This window comes from Mobula birostris, chromosome 3 (genome assembly GCF_030028105.1).
Source record: "Mobula birostris isolate sMobBir1 chromosome 3, sMobBir1.hap1, whole genome shotgun sequence".
NCBI classification, from domain to species: domain Eukaryota; kingdom Metazoa; phylum Chordata; class Chondrichthyes; order Myliobatiformes; family Myliobatidae; genus Mobula; species Mobula birostris.
Window position 1 is genome coordinate 69,403,398 of NC_092372.1, and position 18,666 is coordinate 69,422,063.

At 38.1% G+C, this 18,666-nt stretch overlaps 1 protein-coding gene across 2 annotated transcripts in view; it reads right to left on the reverse strand.

Moving 5' to 3' along the window:
- n4bp2 (NEDD4 binding protein 2) overlaps positions 1 to 18,666 on the reverse strand; it is an 80,873-nt gene that overhangs the window by 43,243 nt on the left and 18,964 nt on the right. For both annotated transcript variants that reach the window (XM_072252833.1, XM_072252834.1), the window contains exons 5-6: positions 5,890 to 5,966; positions 2,352 to 2,507 (exon numbers count right to left, since the gene is read on the reverse strand). In XM_072252833.1, the coding sequence (XP_072108934.1) occupies positions 2,352 to 2,507; positions 5,890 to 5,966 (233 nt within the window). The remainder of the gene's footprint in view (positions 1 to 2,351; positions 2,508 to 5,889; positions 5,967 to 18,666) is intronic.

An 18,666-nucleotide genomic window follows, 5' to 3' on the forward strand; every position in this document is an offset into this window, starting at 1 on the left:
TCCCTGCGGAATGCAGAGGGGGGGGGAGGGAAAGATGTGCTTAGTGGTGGGATCCCGTTGGAGGTGGCGGAAGTTACGGAGAATAATATGTTGGACCCGGAGGCTGGTGGGGTGGTAGGTGAGGACCAGGGGAACCCTATTCCTAGTGGGATGGCGGGAGGATGGAGTGAGAGCAGATGTATGTGAAATGGGAGAGATGCGTTTAAGAGCAGAGTTGATAGTGGAGGAAGGGGCCCCTTTCTTTAAAAAAGGAAGACATCTCCCTCGTCCTAGAATGAAAAGCCTCATCCTGAGAGCAGATGCGGCGGAGACGGAGGAATTGCGAGAAGGGGATGGCATTTTTGCAAGAGACAGGGTGAGAAGAGGAATAGTCCAAATAGCTGTGAGAGTCAGTAGACTTATAGTAGACATCAGTGGATAACCTGTCTCCAGAGACAGAGACAGAAAGATCTAGAAAGGGGAGGGAGGTGTCAGAAATGGACCAGGTAAACTTGAGGGCAGGGTGAAAGTTGGAGGCAAAGTTAATAAAGTCAACGAGCTCAGCATGCGTGCAGGAAGCAGCGCCAACGCAGTCGTCGATGTAACGAAGGAAAAGTGGGGGACAGATACCAGAATAGGCACGGAACATAGATTGTTCCACAAAGCCAACAAAAAGACAGGCATAGCTAGGACCCATACGGGTGCCCATAGCTACACCTACTTTTCCTTCGCTACCCCCCATCCCTCCCCACTGATCTCCCTCCTGGCACTTATCCTTGTAAGCGGAACAAGTGCTACACATGCCCTTACACTTCCTCCCTTACCACCATTCAGGGCCCCAGACAGTCCTTCCAGGTGAGGCAACACTTCACCTGTGAGTCAACTGGGGTGATATACTGCATCCGGTGCTCCCGATGTGGCCTTCTAAATATTGGCGAGACCCGACGCAGACTGGGAGACCGCTTTGCTGAACACCTACGCTCTGTCCGCCAGAGAAAGCAGGATCTCCCAGTGGCCACACACTTTAATTCCACGTCCCATTCCCATTCTGACATGTCTATCCACGGCCTCCTCTACTGTAAAGATGAAGCCACACTCAGGTTGGAGGAACAACACCTTTTATTCCGTCTGGGTAGCCTCCAACTTGATGGCATGAACATCGACTTCTCTAACTTCCGCTAATGCCCCACCTCCCCCTCGTACCCCATCCGTTATTTATTTTTATACACACATTCTTTCTCTCACTCTCCTTTTTCTCTCTCTGTCCCTCTGACTATACCCCTTGCCCATCCTCTGGGTCCCCCCCACCCTTGTCTTTCTTCCCGGACCTCCTGTCCCATGATCCTCTCGTATCCCCTTTGCCTATCACCCGTCCAGCTCTTGGCTCCATCCCTCCCCCTCCTGTCTTTTCCTACCGTTTTGGATCTCCCCCTCCCGCTCGCACTTTCAAATCTCTTACTAACTCTTCCTTCAGTTAGTCCTGACGAAAGGTCTCGGCCTGAAACGTCAACTGTACCTCTTCCTAGAGATGCTGCCTGGCCTGCTGCGTTCACCAGCAACTTTGATGTGTGTTGCTTGAATTTCCAGCATCTGTAGAATTCCTGTTGTTTGCAATTTTGAATCTAATCTACCAAATCGGGATGAATCCCATGTATCTTAATCTCTTAGATTAGCTAACCTTGAGGAACCTTGTCAAAGTCCATATAGACAATATTGACTGCCCTACTGTTATCAACAATCATCAATAAAATGTTTCAAAATGATCGCCCCACATTTTCCCAAACCACAAAGAATACAGAGGCAAATTCTTTAATCACCCATGATAGGACAATCACTCATCTCAAAATTAGCCTCGTAAATCTCTGTTGGATTGCTTCCAATTCCTGTATATCCACTTAAATAAAGGGGACCATTACTGTGCACAGTACTAAAAACTGTTGAAGTAAAACTAAAAAACAACACCAACACAATTTTACAGATTTTAAAACTTCAAAGTACAAGCAATTATTTTAAATACAATTTACCTTAATCACCTTCCCAGCCTTAAAATCTCCATTCAAATGAATGGCTAGTGAATTGCAGGTTCCAAACACAAATTCACCAGTATAATTGTTGGGAAATGTCGGTAAAGCTCCTACTCTGATACTGGACTATTTGCAACACAGTCAGATTTGCTAGAGCTTGACGAGTAAGTTTAGGATTTGAGCCTTAAATTAAACAGAATTCATATTGAGAAAGCTTGTAGCTCCTTCAGAACTGCAGAAAATACCCAGGTCAATGTTTTCAGCATCCAATTCCAAAATTTTTAGAAAATTTAAAAACTCAAATCATACTTACATACCCTGACAAAAATTTTATATTAGGACACTCACCCGGTTTCTGCATCTTCAGCAGGATACAGCTCTACAGCTTTTTTTTCTGGGAAGGTAGGTTGTGATGAAGCCATCACTGTGTTAATCGTTACATGACGCTCATAATGGTCTAAAATTGTTTTAATTTTCTCTTTTGACACACCATGAACATTCCGTCTATGCAGAAAATAGAAAATTTTGAAATATAAGAGAAAGCCTGATTCCAATAAATTAACCATTAAAATCTCAAGGTGATAGAATTTAATCAGCACAGAAATGCAAGGCAGGCTTTAGTGATTTCATCACAACATTTAATGGAAGCTCACAGTCCTAAAGAGCTAACTGTTTCTCTCTATTTACACACGTGACCTGTTCTGCTGAGCATTTTCACTGTGTTTTACTTTTGCACAGCACCTGAATGCTTCTTTCCAATACTTTATTATTCTGCTACTGCTGCTGCTAAAATTAGGTGTATAACAAGCTGAAATGACAGTGAATACATAAATCGGAAGTGGCATATTCAGTAGTTGATTGAATGCATCACCAGCAGCATGAGATATGACAAATTTTGGAGGAAATGCCAGAACCTATTAAACTTCTATCTTTTCAATCCTGGATAATTCAGGAACAAACTGAACTTATTTATGGCAGAGGTGGTTATTTGTATCAGCATTCAGCACCTTACAACTGGCATTTATGATTATCACAATGCAAAAAAACTTCCACTAAATATGAACATAGATTTATGGAGTTCAAATGCAAATAAATAAAATAATTTTTAAAAAGCCAAAGCTACCTTAAATGCAATAAGGACCCTTAATAACTAAAGAATTAATTATGATAATTTTAAACAAGCAAGTGATTTAAAGAAAGCATTTTAAAATACTGTAGGATATCATCACGCTGAACCCAGAGAAAAGTAAGTGACATTATAGGAGATACTCTGTTTTCATTTCATTTGGAATAGGGAGGGCTAGATTTAATAGAGGATTTATAAAATAAAATGGCTTTAGGCAAAATGAATATTTTGTCCAGTTAGAACGTCCATGAAAAACGGTAATTAAATTTAACTAAAACTAAGAATGCAAAGGTAAAGGTTATGAGCAAATTCATTTCATAAATTAAAATTTGATCCTGGACTGCTCTGCCAGAGTGAATGGTTGAAGAATAGGCCATTGGGCAATTTGACTTGTTTCGTAAATCTACAAGTTTTTGGAAACCCTCTAAACATTTTTCCGTACCCAAAGTAAAAAACAGAAAATCTCAGAAATACCTTTGCTAGGAATTAAATTAAGTACTCCATATGTTCCTCTGATGTGGACATCGTTTAAGCATTAAGACATGCATTTTATAATAGTTTGTACAGATTAATTGATAGAAACCTTGCTACAGGCAGACAGATGTAGGTATCCAACTCCAAGATTTACAACATGTTTTAATAAAGCTCTGCACCATCAAATGTGACATATTTTCAGAAGTCAGTTCAAGGTAAGTCTTTTGGTTCAAATGAATGTTAAACTATCATTTATATAAACAGAACTTCTCCCCATATTCACCCTAAGGCTGCCACATAAACGCTGATATGCATCACCATTTCCCAACCTAATCATTATATTTTACAAACAAATGTTTTGGATTAACAGAAATTTTCAAGACTATCAGGAGACATGAAGATGGGTCAGTGCAAATCACATTTGATCAATTAAGTGGAAATCTTTATAGATATAACATGTGCTATAAATATATAGGGACAGGTGGATGTATTTTATTCAAGTTGTGTATATTACGGTATTTGGTAAGGTGTCACACAAGTGTCATTGTGGACAACAAGAGCTCAAGGTGTAGCAAGTATCAAACTGGTGTGGATAAATTTTGGAGGAATTTAAGGTGGGGGCTTATATGGGAGGCAGGGTTTGAGGGTCGGCACAACATTGTGGGCTGAAGGGCCTATACTGTGCCGTACTATTCTATGTTCTATGTAAAAAACTATCTGACACAAAGGTGTAAACTGAAGAGATCATACAGGAAATGGACATTTAGTATAAATTAGAAACAACACTGCAGAATACTATCGGCTGAATGGTCAGCCCAGTGCTGTACTGTTCCACTTTTTATGTTCTAAATGTTTTTTTTAATCTTATGGTTTAAAAGGGCTTTGTAAGACAACAATTAGAATACTAGGTACCAAGTGTTTAGTGGGCATAGTGTCTTCAAATTGTTATAAGCATGATGTTTTGAAAGTTTAGAGTATATTGGTCTACTTAAGGAAGGACATTAATGTTCTGGAAGCAGTTCAAAAAAGAATAACCAGACTAATATCTGGAGTGGGCAGTTTGCTTTATGAGGAAAGGTTATTAGATAGACTAGGCTTGAATCTATATAAGTTTAGAAGAGTGAGGGATGATTTGATTAGAGTTTATCTATGCCTGCTCAAGCTGTTTCTATGCCTGATGCGAGAACCTACACACACTGGATAGAAGCTTCCTTCACTGTGCTATCAGAATTTGGAACAGCCTTCCAGATGCTGTAGTTGGAAACATCTGTGACGATGGGGTCCAAGCCTTCAAGAGTCAAGTGCACAAACACCTATCATCTCTGGGAGGGAAGTCACATGCTTCTTCATAAGCTATCATGAAGGGGACCAGGATGGCAATGCTTGGTTGTTGGTAGGTAGGGTTAATACCTGACTTTCAAGAGCACTTGTGAGTTATGTTCTGGCTGGACTTAGTCCTTAAACTGCTGGAGAACAGTGCGGAAAGAGCAGATGCTGTTTTCTCCCGGTAGGGATTAGCTTTTAGTTCCAAGTGCTCCTGCCACGTTTTGTCACCCTGCAACCTTATCCTTCAATCTCTTTGAATTATGGAGGACAGCGTGTGTATAAATGTCTCTCTCCAGCAGACTTCATCATGATCATCATGACTCCAGTGTTTCTACTATTTTTTAATGTTTCTTAATTGTACATATGATTTTTTTGTGTTCTATCGCTGAGCAGCAGTCAACCATCTGATTGCCTATCAAGAGTTCTCTTTGGAAACTAGTTGACTTGATCAGCATTTCTGATCTGGGTATTGTTCATGATGGCACTTAATAAACAAAAACATACAAAGTCATCTGCAGGAGGAATGTGGAATGGATGGTTCCTTTCGTAAACACTCAAGAACTTGGCATCACTGTTTAATAATAAACAGATGCCCACACAGAGCAGAGGTGTGGCAATTTATTTTCCAAATCTTGTGATTCTTAGTAACTTCCTTCCTCAAAGAACAAAATCACTGAATATCTTTAAGGCAGAGGTAGATAGATTTCTTGAAAGCAAAGGTATAAAATTTTAAATTGCTGGCAGACTGGAATGCAAAATTGATGTTACAATAGGATCAGCCATAATCCAACTGAATGATGAGCAGACTTGAGGACAAAGTGGCCTCTTCTTGCTCTTAATTTGGACGTTCATATCACATTACAAGTAATATACTTTCTTTCAAGAAAATAGATCATGAGCAAATTAAGCAGTGTTGCGGTAACCACACATGACAATAACAGAGGAAATAAGTAACCTTACCGTTCAAGCTCTCGTGGTTTAAACTTCCACCAAGTATTTGGCTCACGAAATGCAACTTTATAATTGTATTTAATAGCCTTTATGAAACAAATAAAAAGATCAAAAGGTTGGTGACAAAATAAACTAAAGTACATATATTTTTGAAACAGATTACCACGTATTAAAGTACCTTAAAAACTTGGCAATATCATTATACATATATAAGACTGCACTAAAAATGATTCTATAAGTTATCATATACTCTAAACTTTTAAAAAATCATGCTTATAACAATTTGAAGACACTATGCCCACTAAACACTTGGACCACATCCATTCCCTCGCTATCTATAATACATTCCAATTTTTTTGTTCTACTTTTAGTCAAACTCGGTAGCTCTATCCAAAAATCACAAGAAGTGATCTAGAATAATTATTCCTTCACCTTAATTTATGCACTTTGCTTTTCATTTCAACCTCATTTGCCCAACTTAAGATGTTTCTTTTCCAAAAAGATACAAAAAAATTGCTGAGGACTAATATCATTATTTTTAGGTAAAAAGGCAGTAGGTATGAATGGATGGATGAATAACCATTGCATTGGTTTAATATGTTGAGCATTCAGAACAGTCATTGCTTACAACAATAATATAGTGGATTCTGGTTAATTGGGCCATTCGTTAATTAGAGCAGCTGCTTATCTGGATCAACTCTTTTAGAACACAAACTAACCAAAAAAATCGCTGGGAGTTCCTTTGTTTATTTGGGACACTCTGCTGCTTAATTAGGACAGGAGTCAGTTGTCAATGGTTCTAACAAGCATCAGTCACACGAACTTGTGTGGCCTAGCTTCGAGCAAACAGTTTTTAAATAGTGTCAGTTGAGTGTGTTTGTGTTCAAAGGCAGTGATTTTTGTAACAGATTATTTACGAGAAATAAGCTGTAAGACAATTCCAAACTGTTCTGCTCACTGTGGTTTCACGCATTTAGGCCTGGAGATGCCAGAAATAGCTGGGATTGAAAATGAAACCATTTCACTACTTCAACAAGACAGGAACCATAAGACTTTGAAGGTATCAAAAATCATCTTGAACTTTACAATGAAAATGAAGATTTGGAGGATGTAATCGTCAATTGAGTTGTAGGAATATAGTCCATTATCTGCACTAGGTGCCTGCACTGATTTTGTTTACTGCATACACTGGATGAATTCCTCTGTCAGTAACTATTAGGAACTAACACGCAGTTTTATAGTACTGTAATAGTTTTGGTAGTGTTCTAATTTATTCTGTATTTCATTTATTACATAATTTGTTATCCAGTTTTGTCTTTTTTTTAAAAACCTTTTTTAACTATCTGCATAAAACTTCAGCAAATCTGGGCAGCCACTTAAATGGGGCAAAATGTATTGGAGCTGATGTGTCCCAATTAATTGGAATCCATTGTAGACAAAAAGGCAAATGAAACTAAACTATTACAAAGTCAGTAGCAGTTGAAAGTGCATGCTTCAAAGGATCAAAAACTGTTGAAACAATTTCCTACGTCACGTGCTTATGCCAAAATAAGCTGTGCTTGAAGGACATTGAATGATAGACTGTCTGACTGTCTGACAGATTGGGCAGCAAAAAGACTTTTATTCCTTTCTGCTCTTCATTGAATGATTTGTGATAGTAGGTACTTGTCAGTTTGAAAACACTTTGAATAACTATTTCATTACAGGTGTCCCCCGCTTTTCGAACGTTCGCTTTACGAAACCTCACTGTTAGAAAAGACCTACATTAGTTCTGTGTTTTCGCTAACAGAAGGTGTTTTCACTGTTACAAAAAAAGTATTTCTACTTTATATAGGCTGTGTATTTATCATATCATTCCTGCTTTTACTATATGTTACTGTTATTTTAGGTTTTATGTGTTATTTGGCATGATTTGGTAGGTTATTTTTGGGTCTGCGAACGCTCACAAAATTTTCCCATATAAATAAATGGTAATTGCTTCTTCACTTTACGACATTCCGGCTTACGAACCGTTTCATAGGAACGCTCTACCTTCGGATGGCGGGGGAAACCTGTAATACTTTTGTGTCATCAATTCAGTACTTGTATTTAAACAGGTTTCCTCCAAGTTATATTCCACTGCCTACATTTAACAAAAACTGGTAACTTGACACCAGGTTTATAACTCAACAAATATATAATTATCAAGTATTAACAGCAGGCTAGTAACTTGCTGTTTGTTTAGTAAATAAGTAAGGTAAGTACCGCAACAAATATGATCAATAAGATTCATAGCTGCATTACTTGCAGTAAATGATTGAACTCAAAGAAATTTGACTCAGATTAACTGCTGATTCTCACACTGTAATTCATCAAGGAGGGTGAAACTTACTGGACACTGTACCAAAATGCCTATCAATTTAAGATAATGTTTCCCTAATAAGCTCTGCATGACATTATGAACTCATCCTTTTTCACTGCACAATACCCTGTTTAGGACAGCCTGTTCATTTACTGCACAAAATACTGGATCAAAAAGCCATTCCATACACAGGAGGTACCTAATAAAGTGGCCACCAAGTGTAAATTATATTAAGAGTGAATTTTACTCCATGTCTTAATTTTAGGGTACTAATTTCCTAATTCCATAAGGGTAAATTTCTGTAATCTTACTGGCCATAATGAATGGAGTAAAATGGAGTTAAAATGACATGCTTACAATGTTACCAACTACTCATTCCAGAGTTCAGAGTTCACTCTGGCGCCATCTGTATGTCTTCCCCATGGAATGCGCGTGTTATCCCTGGGTGCTCCGGTTTCCCTCACAGTCCAAAGGGTAGGTTAATTTGTCGCTGTAAATTATCCCACCATTAGGTTCGGGTTAACTGGGTTCGATGGGGGTTGCTGGGGCGGCCTGGCTCAAAGGACCTGAAGAGCCTACTCGACACTGTGCCACTAGCTAGATAGACAAAACATACATACATACATACGGAACTTTTTCACACTGAATCCCATGTTACGAGAGGAAATGCATTCCTACAGGACGTTTCTGTTGTAGTATTAGTGAGTATGCTGCTGCTGGTTCATGCCAGAGGACCACTAATGAAATTTACTTTGGAAACCGAGAACACAATCTCTTAAGTAGCCAGCAGCTACATTTTGAGACACAATTGTATGTCGATGCTAATTCAGTTTGAATGGGGATACACACTTTTAAAGGTATATGAAATATAGGTAAGATAGTTCTAAAATATAACACATCAAATAACAGTGATAATTTAGGTTTAACCTGTTAGCCTTGTTAAATATCTTAAAGGTAAATAATAGCTCACTGCCAGCTATCTGATAAATTTTATATACATTTACCCTACCTCTACCCGTCCCCAAATTCCCTGTTTAATTCTAGCCTGAAACTTATTTTCTGGCTATATCTATTACTCTAGATTGTGTTGGCTGGAAAGAATGCAGGGGGCCATTTTGTGAGACTGTCCTTGCATCTGCCATTTTGTAAAGTGTTTGATGAACTTCGTGCTCTGGGACAAGTTAATTAGAGCAATTGAATGTGGACACAAGGAGTTTCAGCTGATGCCCAATGAAACTTGAGACCATTCTCTGACAAGTAGCTATTTATTATGTAAAGTGACAGGCTTGCAGGAGAAGCAATCTGTAATCTCGTTAATACTCAAGTGTCTAGGTCACCTGATTTGAACCAGTTAAAAAGAACAAAGGCACAAGCCTGAGGGTAGAGACCATAGAATAATATTGGTTGTGGCCCTGGACTGGTGTCAATAGGATGGAAATGTATAATTTGAATTGATGAGGAACTATAAGAGTTAGGAGCTTCAAACGTTAAAAAAAACAACTCTCCAGAGACCAACCATTGCAGACGTGGAGGGTCATGTGGAGACCAGAGTGGGATGATGAGGAGTGCCTAGCCAATGTATCCTGGATATTGCCTTTTTCCTCCATTGACTGTTCATGGAGGGTCAGTAGTTTGTGAACCCACTTGCTTTTTGAGACAATAAAAATTACTTATTGGTAAATACAGATTTTCTCTGTGCCTCTCTGATTATTACTAAGGGATAAATCCTTATAACAATTGGAATCAAGACTGTAAATCACTGCTTGTTGTCTGTTATTCGACATACAGTATATGAAAAAATCTGCAAATGCTGGAAATCAAAGCAACCCACAAAAAGCTAGAGGAACTCAGCAGGTCTGGCAGCATCTAGGAAAAGAGTAACCAGTTGATGTTTTGGGCTGAGACCCTTCATCAGAACTCTTGATCGTGCTATTTTTGTATTAACACAGTGTTAAAGGCATAGTTATGCCACCTAATGCACAGTTCAGGACATGTCTTTTTTGTCACTTAATATTCTGGACAGTTATATATTCAGGGAGTCATCCCCAAACACTGAAACAAAAGAGGCATATTTTGGGTATCTGGAGTTTGTGCTCAGAAGCCTTTGGGCATGCTACTGGTATCTGAATGTACAAAAGAGGTCCTTTTATTTGGGATGTGCAACCACTGTAAATAAGAATTACCTATCTAGAATTACCTAGTTGCACATCCCAACTAGAAAGACCTCTTTTGAATATTCAAAGTTACCTGCCTACATTCAAAATATTAAAGCAGGTAATTACACCCATTGAAACTGTAACCATTTATTGTGGTCTTTGTGTTTTATTTAAAAAGTATACATCATTGTGTGAGGAGAGAAATAGATTTGCTCCAGAAGAGCTGCTGAGTTGAATAAAGATTTATTTTATACATATCTCTCAGCCACTGCTTCTGTGGGACTCATTCACAAGGGCAATTATCATTCATGAGCAGCAAGTCATAAATGTTAAACCAGCAATATGACTTCACTAATTATGGAAAGAATTTGAACAAAGTCTGCTCCATCTCAAAGTAAACCAACTGCACCATATAATCAGTACATCCATCAAGATGCCTGTGGGTGCCATGGTAACAAAGCGATTAGCACATTATTACAGCTCGGAGCATCAGAATTCAATTCTGATACTGTTCTGTAAGGAGTCAACGTATATCGTCCCTGTGGAAGGCATGGATTTTCCCTGGGTGTTCCGATTTCCTCCCATAGTCCAAAGACATATTGGGTAGGTTAGTCAGTCACTGTAAACGATGTCATGTGACTAGGTTAGGATTAATCAGGGTTGTCGAGTTGCTGGGGTGGTGTGCTTGAAGGGCCTACCTTGCACCGTATTGCTATATTAAATAAATAAATGAGATATGAAACAGACAATTTCTGTAGCAATTGTTTATTTAATTTTATGTCTTCACATTAATTTGATAAGACAACTTTTATTCTGTATCTGGGATTTCTGGATAGTGATTTGTGATTTCCTATAGGGTGAATTTCTGAAAATCAACCAACCATAATGTGGATTTCATCTGTATTTTAAACCTAGTATTGTGCAATGACAAACCATTAACTAATAATCTTGCAAGTAAGAGTGCGTTTCAGGAACGACTGAGGTTCGAAAGTGCTCAAGACAGCGCTGTGCTGTGACCTCTGCTGAAGTCGCAGCTTAGTTTCAGTTTTGCTTTAGTGTTCTTTGGGGTTTGTGGGTATAGTTTTGTGGATGGAGATGGGAGTTAGGAGTGAGGTTAGGGTTTGAGGACAATGATTAGAGCACAGACCAGTGTCTTCAATCTCTGCTCCTTATTTGGAGGACAGCAATGTGGACATGGGACATCCATGTACCAAGCCAGAATGATGCCAGACCAATGTGGACAAAGGCTGATGATTTCCTAGTGTCAGTAAATTGTCCACAGGTTCTGGTGTTAGTGTCCTGTACTGACAGGAGGAATGAGGTCAGATTATCCCCTGCATTCATGAATTGGCGAGACTGGAGTTTGAGGCCTAGTGTTGGGGTAGTGTCATCTAAGGCCTAGTGTTGGAGTCCTGTCATCAGTGAGTCTGCAGTTCGAGGCCTGGCATTCAGGTATCAGCGGATGGAATCAGAAGCTCAGAAGTTGAGGCCCGTTGGCTGGCACCAAGTCTGAGAAACTATGTCAGTCCACTGGGATAGTCGAAGGCCCGATGTCTGCATGTCAGTCTTTATCTGAGTCTGAATCAGTGACCGCTGGAGGCTAGAGGTTGAAGGCAGGCTGTCTTGGGGTCGGACGACTGCGTGTGCGCATGGGTGGGAGGGAAAAATGGGGCTTATTTTGCTTTGTTTTGTGTGTTCTGCATTGCTCTGCTAAACATTATGGGGATGCTATGTTGATGTAAGATTGTGTTGTGACACTTGTGGGCTACCTCAGACCACCCTTGGGTGTGTTGCATGTTCACACAAATGATACATTCCACTATACGTTTCGATGTACACACTCATATATATTTACATTTGAAAGCAAGTTTGTCTTCAGTCCAAAACTCGTCTTAAATCTAAGTATAGCACAAATACATGAGCTAAGATTTGGCTAGGTTAGGGAAAACTTCACTTTTTAAAAAAAGTACAAATAAAAATATAATTTACAATAAATATCCCTTAAAGACCATACTACATTGGAGCAGAATTAGGCCATTTGGCCCATCAAGTCTGCGCTGCCATTCAATTAGGGCTGATCCATTTCCTTCCCAACCCCATTCTCCTGCCTTCTCCCTATAACTTCACACCCTGGCTCATCAAAAATCCATCAACCTCTGCTTTAAGTGCACTCAATGACCTGGCCTCCACAGTCGCCTGTGGCAATACATTCCACAGATTCATCACCCTCAGGCTAAAGAAATTCTTCATCTCTGTTCTAAATGGATGTCCCTCTATTCTGAGGTTGTACCCACTGGTCCTAGATTCCCCCATTATAGGAAACATCCTCTCCACATCCACTCTTATCTAAGCCTTTCAACATACATGATGGTTCAATGAGATCCCACCTCATTCTAGTGAATACAGGCCCAGAGCCATCAAACACTCCTCATACGATAAGCCTTTCAATCCTGGAATCATTTTCGTGCACCTTCTTTGAACCCTCTCCACTGTCAGCACATCCATTCTTAAATAAGGGGCTCAAAACTGCTATCAATACTCCAAGTGAGGCATCGCCAGTGCCTTAAAGCCTCAGTATTACATCCTTGTTTTTATATTCTAGTCTTCTCAATATGAATGCTAACCTTGTATTTGCCTTCCTCACCACCAACTCAACCTACAAGTCAACATTTGCGGAATCCTGCATGAGAACTCCCAAATCCCTTTGCACCTCAGATTCTTGAATTTTCTCCACATTTAGAAAAGTCTATCCTTTCATTCTTTGTGCATGGCGATACACTTCCCAACATTGCATTCCATCTGCCACTTCCCTGTCCATTCTCCTAATCTGTCTAGTCCTTCTGCAGCTCCCTGCTTCCTCAATACTACCTGCCCCTCCACCCATCTTTATATCATCCACAAATTTGGCCACAAAGCCATCAATTCCATCATCCTAATCATAGACATACAACGTAAAAAGAAACAGTCCCAATAGCAATCTTCGCAGAATATCACTAGACACTGGCAGCCATCAGAAAAAGCTCCCTTTATTCCCATGCTTTGCCTCCTGCCAATCAGCCAGTGCTCTATCCATGCTAGTATCTTTCCTGTAATATCATGGGCTCTTACCTTGCTAAGAAACCTCATGTGTGGTACCTTTTCAAAGAACTTTTAAAGCAGAGTTAGCATTGATTTATAAAAAGGAAATCATATTTTTTCAAATCTGGTGGAGGTATTCAAGAATGGACAAGTGGAATCTAATGATGTAGTGTATTTAGAATTTTAGAAGGCCTTCAAAAAGTTGTTATACACAAGTTATTAAACTAAAGTAGAGCACAAAGAAAGATGATATTTTGTCATGGATTTAGGATTTGTTTCTGGACATTTTCAATGAGCTCAGTGAAATATGAAGCAGGCACGACAGGGAAGATTTATTACTCCTCCTTCAGCTTCTTAAGCTGTATTATTTTTATTTACAGTTGATAACAGGTCCTTCCTGCTCAGCAAGACTGCACCACCAATTACACACGTGACCAATTAACCTAACCCATATGTCTTTGGGATGTGGAAGGAAACTATAGCACCTGGAGGAAACCCATGTGGTCACAGGGAGAACATACACAAACTCTTTACAGACAGCAGCAGATTTGAACCTGCTTCACTGATGCTATAATAGCATTACACTAAACATTATGCCTCATTTTAACAGGCCCTTTCTGACCAAATTAGGTCATGCAACCCAATTACATACAAAGACCTATCAACTTGTATGTCTTTGGAACACTGGAAGACTCGAAGGAAACCCACAAGGTTCAAAACAATAGCGTATTGCTAATTTCACAAAATTTGATCAAGTACCCCAATAAAACCACCTTTGGTATCTGAGAGCCTTTTTAATGCTTTATCATATTAAGTTGTTAATGTTACCTCTGGTTCTGACCACGAGAGATTTCAATAGTGCATGAGTGCAAATGTGTCAGCACTTAACACACACAATTTAAAAATTTCAAGAAGTGCTCAATTGATAGGAAAGTATTTTGGGACTTCTGCTGATATTCTTACGACTTCCTAATTCATCTTAAGTTTCACATTCATCACTAATTTTTGTGATTTTGGAACAAATTGTCTCAAAGTTTGCTCTGCTAAAGTGTTCATACAGTAAATTACATGCCTGTTTTTGTTGGCATCCTTCCTAAAAATCAATCATTTTCTCTAAGATTTTATTGTACTATTCATTCACAAAGTCTGTTTCCTCAATAACTTTGCTGGATACAATTTTTCTGGAAGTATGAAAAACATACAGAGGTAAAATTCATAGAAAACAGCTCATAGTTCAGTTCTCCAGTTTCAAGACTGGCCTCAAGGTAGCTCTTCCCACCTTTTTGGTCTCTACCATCAAGGGAGTCAAGAGCATCAACACCATGATCAAATCAAACAAGAACTATTGTTAATGCTTCTTCATAGAGATGGAGAATACTACAACAGTGTGAGTTGCATCCAGGTTTTTGCATGCTTAGTCCAAGTCCTGGAATTTCTGAAATTAAAACTGTAAGTCAACAATAAAGATTACAGAAAGTTCAAAAGTCCTGGCACAAATTTAAAACAAAATGAACAGTAACAAAGAAGTGGTAATAGAAAATGCACTTTCTCCTTAGAAAATCTAATATACATGAAGCATCTTACATATTTGTTTCTTCAAATAGTTTGAATACGTAAAGTCATATTTTGCCTGACATCATAACTTCTTCCTGAACCACGAGATTCTAATTAGTGCAGAGTAGCTTTACTAATACCCACATGTTGTGTAGGAAATCAACTGAAGAGTCCAATTTTTCATCCCATTCAAAACTTTCAGAAGCAGCAGCTGAATTATGTCCATAGTCTTTCATGAGCCACAGGGCCAGAATCTGTGCCAGAGGCGCAGCCACTGTTGCTTCCCCCAGGTAGGCCATCTCTCCCAACAGTACTCAAGCAAGAGCACTTATTGTTAAAGGGGACAGCCACAAGGGTACTCTCTAGCATCTGCCTCTTGCCCTTCCATCTCCTGATTGTTACCCACTTATCTGTCTCGCGAGGCCCCGATGTGACTACCTGCCTATAGCTCCTATCTATCACCTCCTCATTCTCCCTGACCAGACGAAGGTCATCAAGCTGCATCTCCAATTCCCTAACGCGATTCCTAGAGAGCTGCAGCTCGACGCACCTGGCGCAGGTATGGCCATCCGGGAGGCTGGGAGTCTCTAGAACTTCCCACATCTGACTCCAAGCACAGATCAGTAAGGAGTGTTGATTGAGCAACTTCAATATTTTTGGGATATGTTCTGATTTGTTTCCACTGCAGCAGCAAAAAAGGAATATCGATTACTATATTATGATGTAGACTTTGAATTTAATGCTATTACATGGTTAAACTGCATTTGCTCCCTTGGAGAAACGTGCACTGAGGAGAGATTTGGTAGAGGGGCGCAAAATTAAACTTGTACAAATCACGTTAATAGACAGATGGCAAATAGATCAAGACTAATGGGTGCAGATTAAAAACCTTGGCAAGTGATGCAAGTGTGACACGAGGAATAATTTTATGGAAGGTAGTTATAATCTGGAATTTATTTCCTGTAAGAATGATGGAATAGAATCAGGCATTTCAATACAAAATTGGACAGACACCAGAGGGAATATAATTTCTACAGTACAGAAATGAACTCTCTGAACCACCACATCCATATGATTTTTTGGTACATCTACACTAATCCCATTCACCCTCAATAAACTTTGTGATTATATCTGACTACACCACCATCTCTGACAAAAAAATTCCAGTTTTAAACTACAGCTTTTCACTTAAAAAAAAATTTGCTCTCAAATACCCATTAAAATTCCTTCCTCTCACCTTAAGCTTATGTATGTCCTCTTGTTTTTGTTACCCTGCTATGGGGAAAACAAGATTCCATCTACCCTCTGTATTCCTTCTGTAATTTTGGCTATCAGGTCATCCCACAGCCTCCTTGCTCCAAGAAAAACAAAACCAACTTCTCCAATCTCTCCCCAATCATCCAATCCTTTCTTTTTAAATCTTTTTATTGAATAAGTATACAAAAAGGTAAGCCATATAGGCATTAATACACTGTTAGAATATAATAAAATTACAGGAGATATTAATACAGATAAAAAATGATACAATGTAATTTAAACATAACATACTAAGGTAACATAATAGTATACTAATTTTTATATATATATATATATCAATAGAGAAAAGGAAAAAAAAACCCCAAAAAAAACCCACCGTGCAACTAAACTAAAAGCAAAGCAAAGCAATGGGCTAACTTGGAACCAAGTAGAGTTAAAGAACTTAAAATCACGTCCTCAAATCCGACCTCCATTAAAAACAGTAAAAAAAAATAAGAAGGGAATATAAATATGGAGCAAAAAAGAGAAGGAAAAAAAATTACATTAAATGAAAATATTGAATAAAACATCTCCAGTCTGTTCAAATTTAAGTGAGGAATCATAGAGATTGCTTCTAATTTTCTCCAAATTCAAGCATAATATCGTCTGAGAAAACCAAAAAAAGGTAGTTGGAGCATTAAGCTCTTTCCAATGTTGTAAGATACATCTTTTCGCCATTAAAGTAAGAAATGCAATCATTCTACGGGCTGAAGGAGAAAGATTACTGGAAATTTTAGGTAATCCAAAGATAGCAGTAATAGGGTGAGGAGAGATATCTATATTCAATACCTTTGAGATAATATTAAAAATGTCTCTCCAAAAAGTTTCCAGAGTAGGACAAGACCAAAACATATGAGTTAAAGAGGCTATCTGCCCCGGACATCTATCACAAAAAGGATTAATATGAGAATAAAAACGAGCTAATTTATGTTTGGACATATGTGCTCTATGAACAACTTTAAATTGAATTAGGGAATGTTTAGCACAGATAGAGGAAGTATTGACTAATTGTAAAATCTGCCCCCAGTCATCCACGGAAATGATAGAACCCAATTCCTGTTCCCAATCTACCCTAATCTTATCACATGGAGCTTTCCTAAGTTTCATAATAATATTATAAATCATAGCCGATGCACCTTTCTGACATGGATTAAGGTTAATTATAATATCTAAAATATATGTAGGAGGAAGCATTGGAAAGGAAGAAAGTATAGTACTTAGGAAATTTCTAACTTGTAGATATCTAAAAAAATGTATTCTTGATAAATTATATTTATTAGATAATTGTTCAAAAGACATAAGGGAACCATCTAAAAATAAATCCAAAAACTGTGAAATACCCTTAGTCTTCCAAATTTGAAAAGCACGATCTGTGAAAGAGGGAGAAAAAAATGTTACCTAAAATAGGAATCGCTAGCCCAAATTGGTTAAGATCAAAAAATTTTCTGAATTGAAACCAAATACGTAAGGTATATTTAACTATTGGGTTAGAGATCTGTTTGAGGCGTTTCAAATCAAAAGGAAGAGAGGAACCTAAAATAGAGCCAAGTGTATAGCCCTGAACAGATTGTAATTCCAATGCTACCCATTTAGGAATGAATAGTATATCCTGGTCAAGTAACCAAAATTTCACACGTCGAATATTAATTGCCCAATAATAGAATCTAAAGTTAGGTAATGCTAAACCTCCATCTCTCTTAGCTTTCTGTAAATGTATTTTACCCAGTCTCGGGTTTTTATTTTGCCAAATAAATGAAGAAATTTTTGAGTCAACTTTATCAAAAAAAGATTTTGGAACAAAAATCGGTAATGCCTGAAATATATATAAAAATTTTGGCAGAAAAAACATCTTAACTGCATTAATACGACCAATCAAAGTTAAATATAATGGAAACCATTTAGATGAAAGTTGAATAATATGGTCAATTAAGGGTAAAAAATTAATCTTAAATAAATCTTTGTGTTTACAAATAATTTTAATCCCAAGATATGAAAAATAATTATTAATCAATTTAAACGGAAAGTTATGATATAAAGGAAGTTGTTTATTAATCGGGAAAAGTTCACTCTTACTAAGATTTAATTTATAACCTGAAAAAAGACTAAATTGTGCTAATAAATCTAAAACAGCAGGGATGGATTTTTGAGGATTAGAAATATATAAAAGTAAGTCAACAGCATAGAGTGATATCTTATGGGATTTTAAGCCCCGAGTTATTCCAATTATATTTGGAGATTCTCGAATGGCAATTGCAAGAGGTTCTAATGCAATATCAAATAATAAAGGACTAAGAGGACAACCTTGTCGAGTACCTCGAAAAAGAGGGAAAAAAGGTGAGCTTAAAGAGTTAGTACGGACCG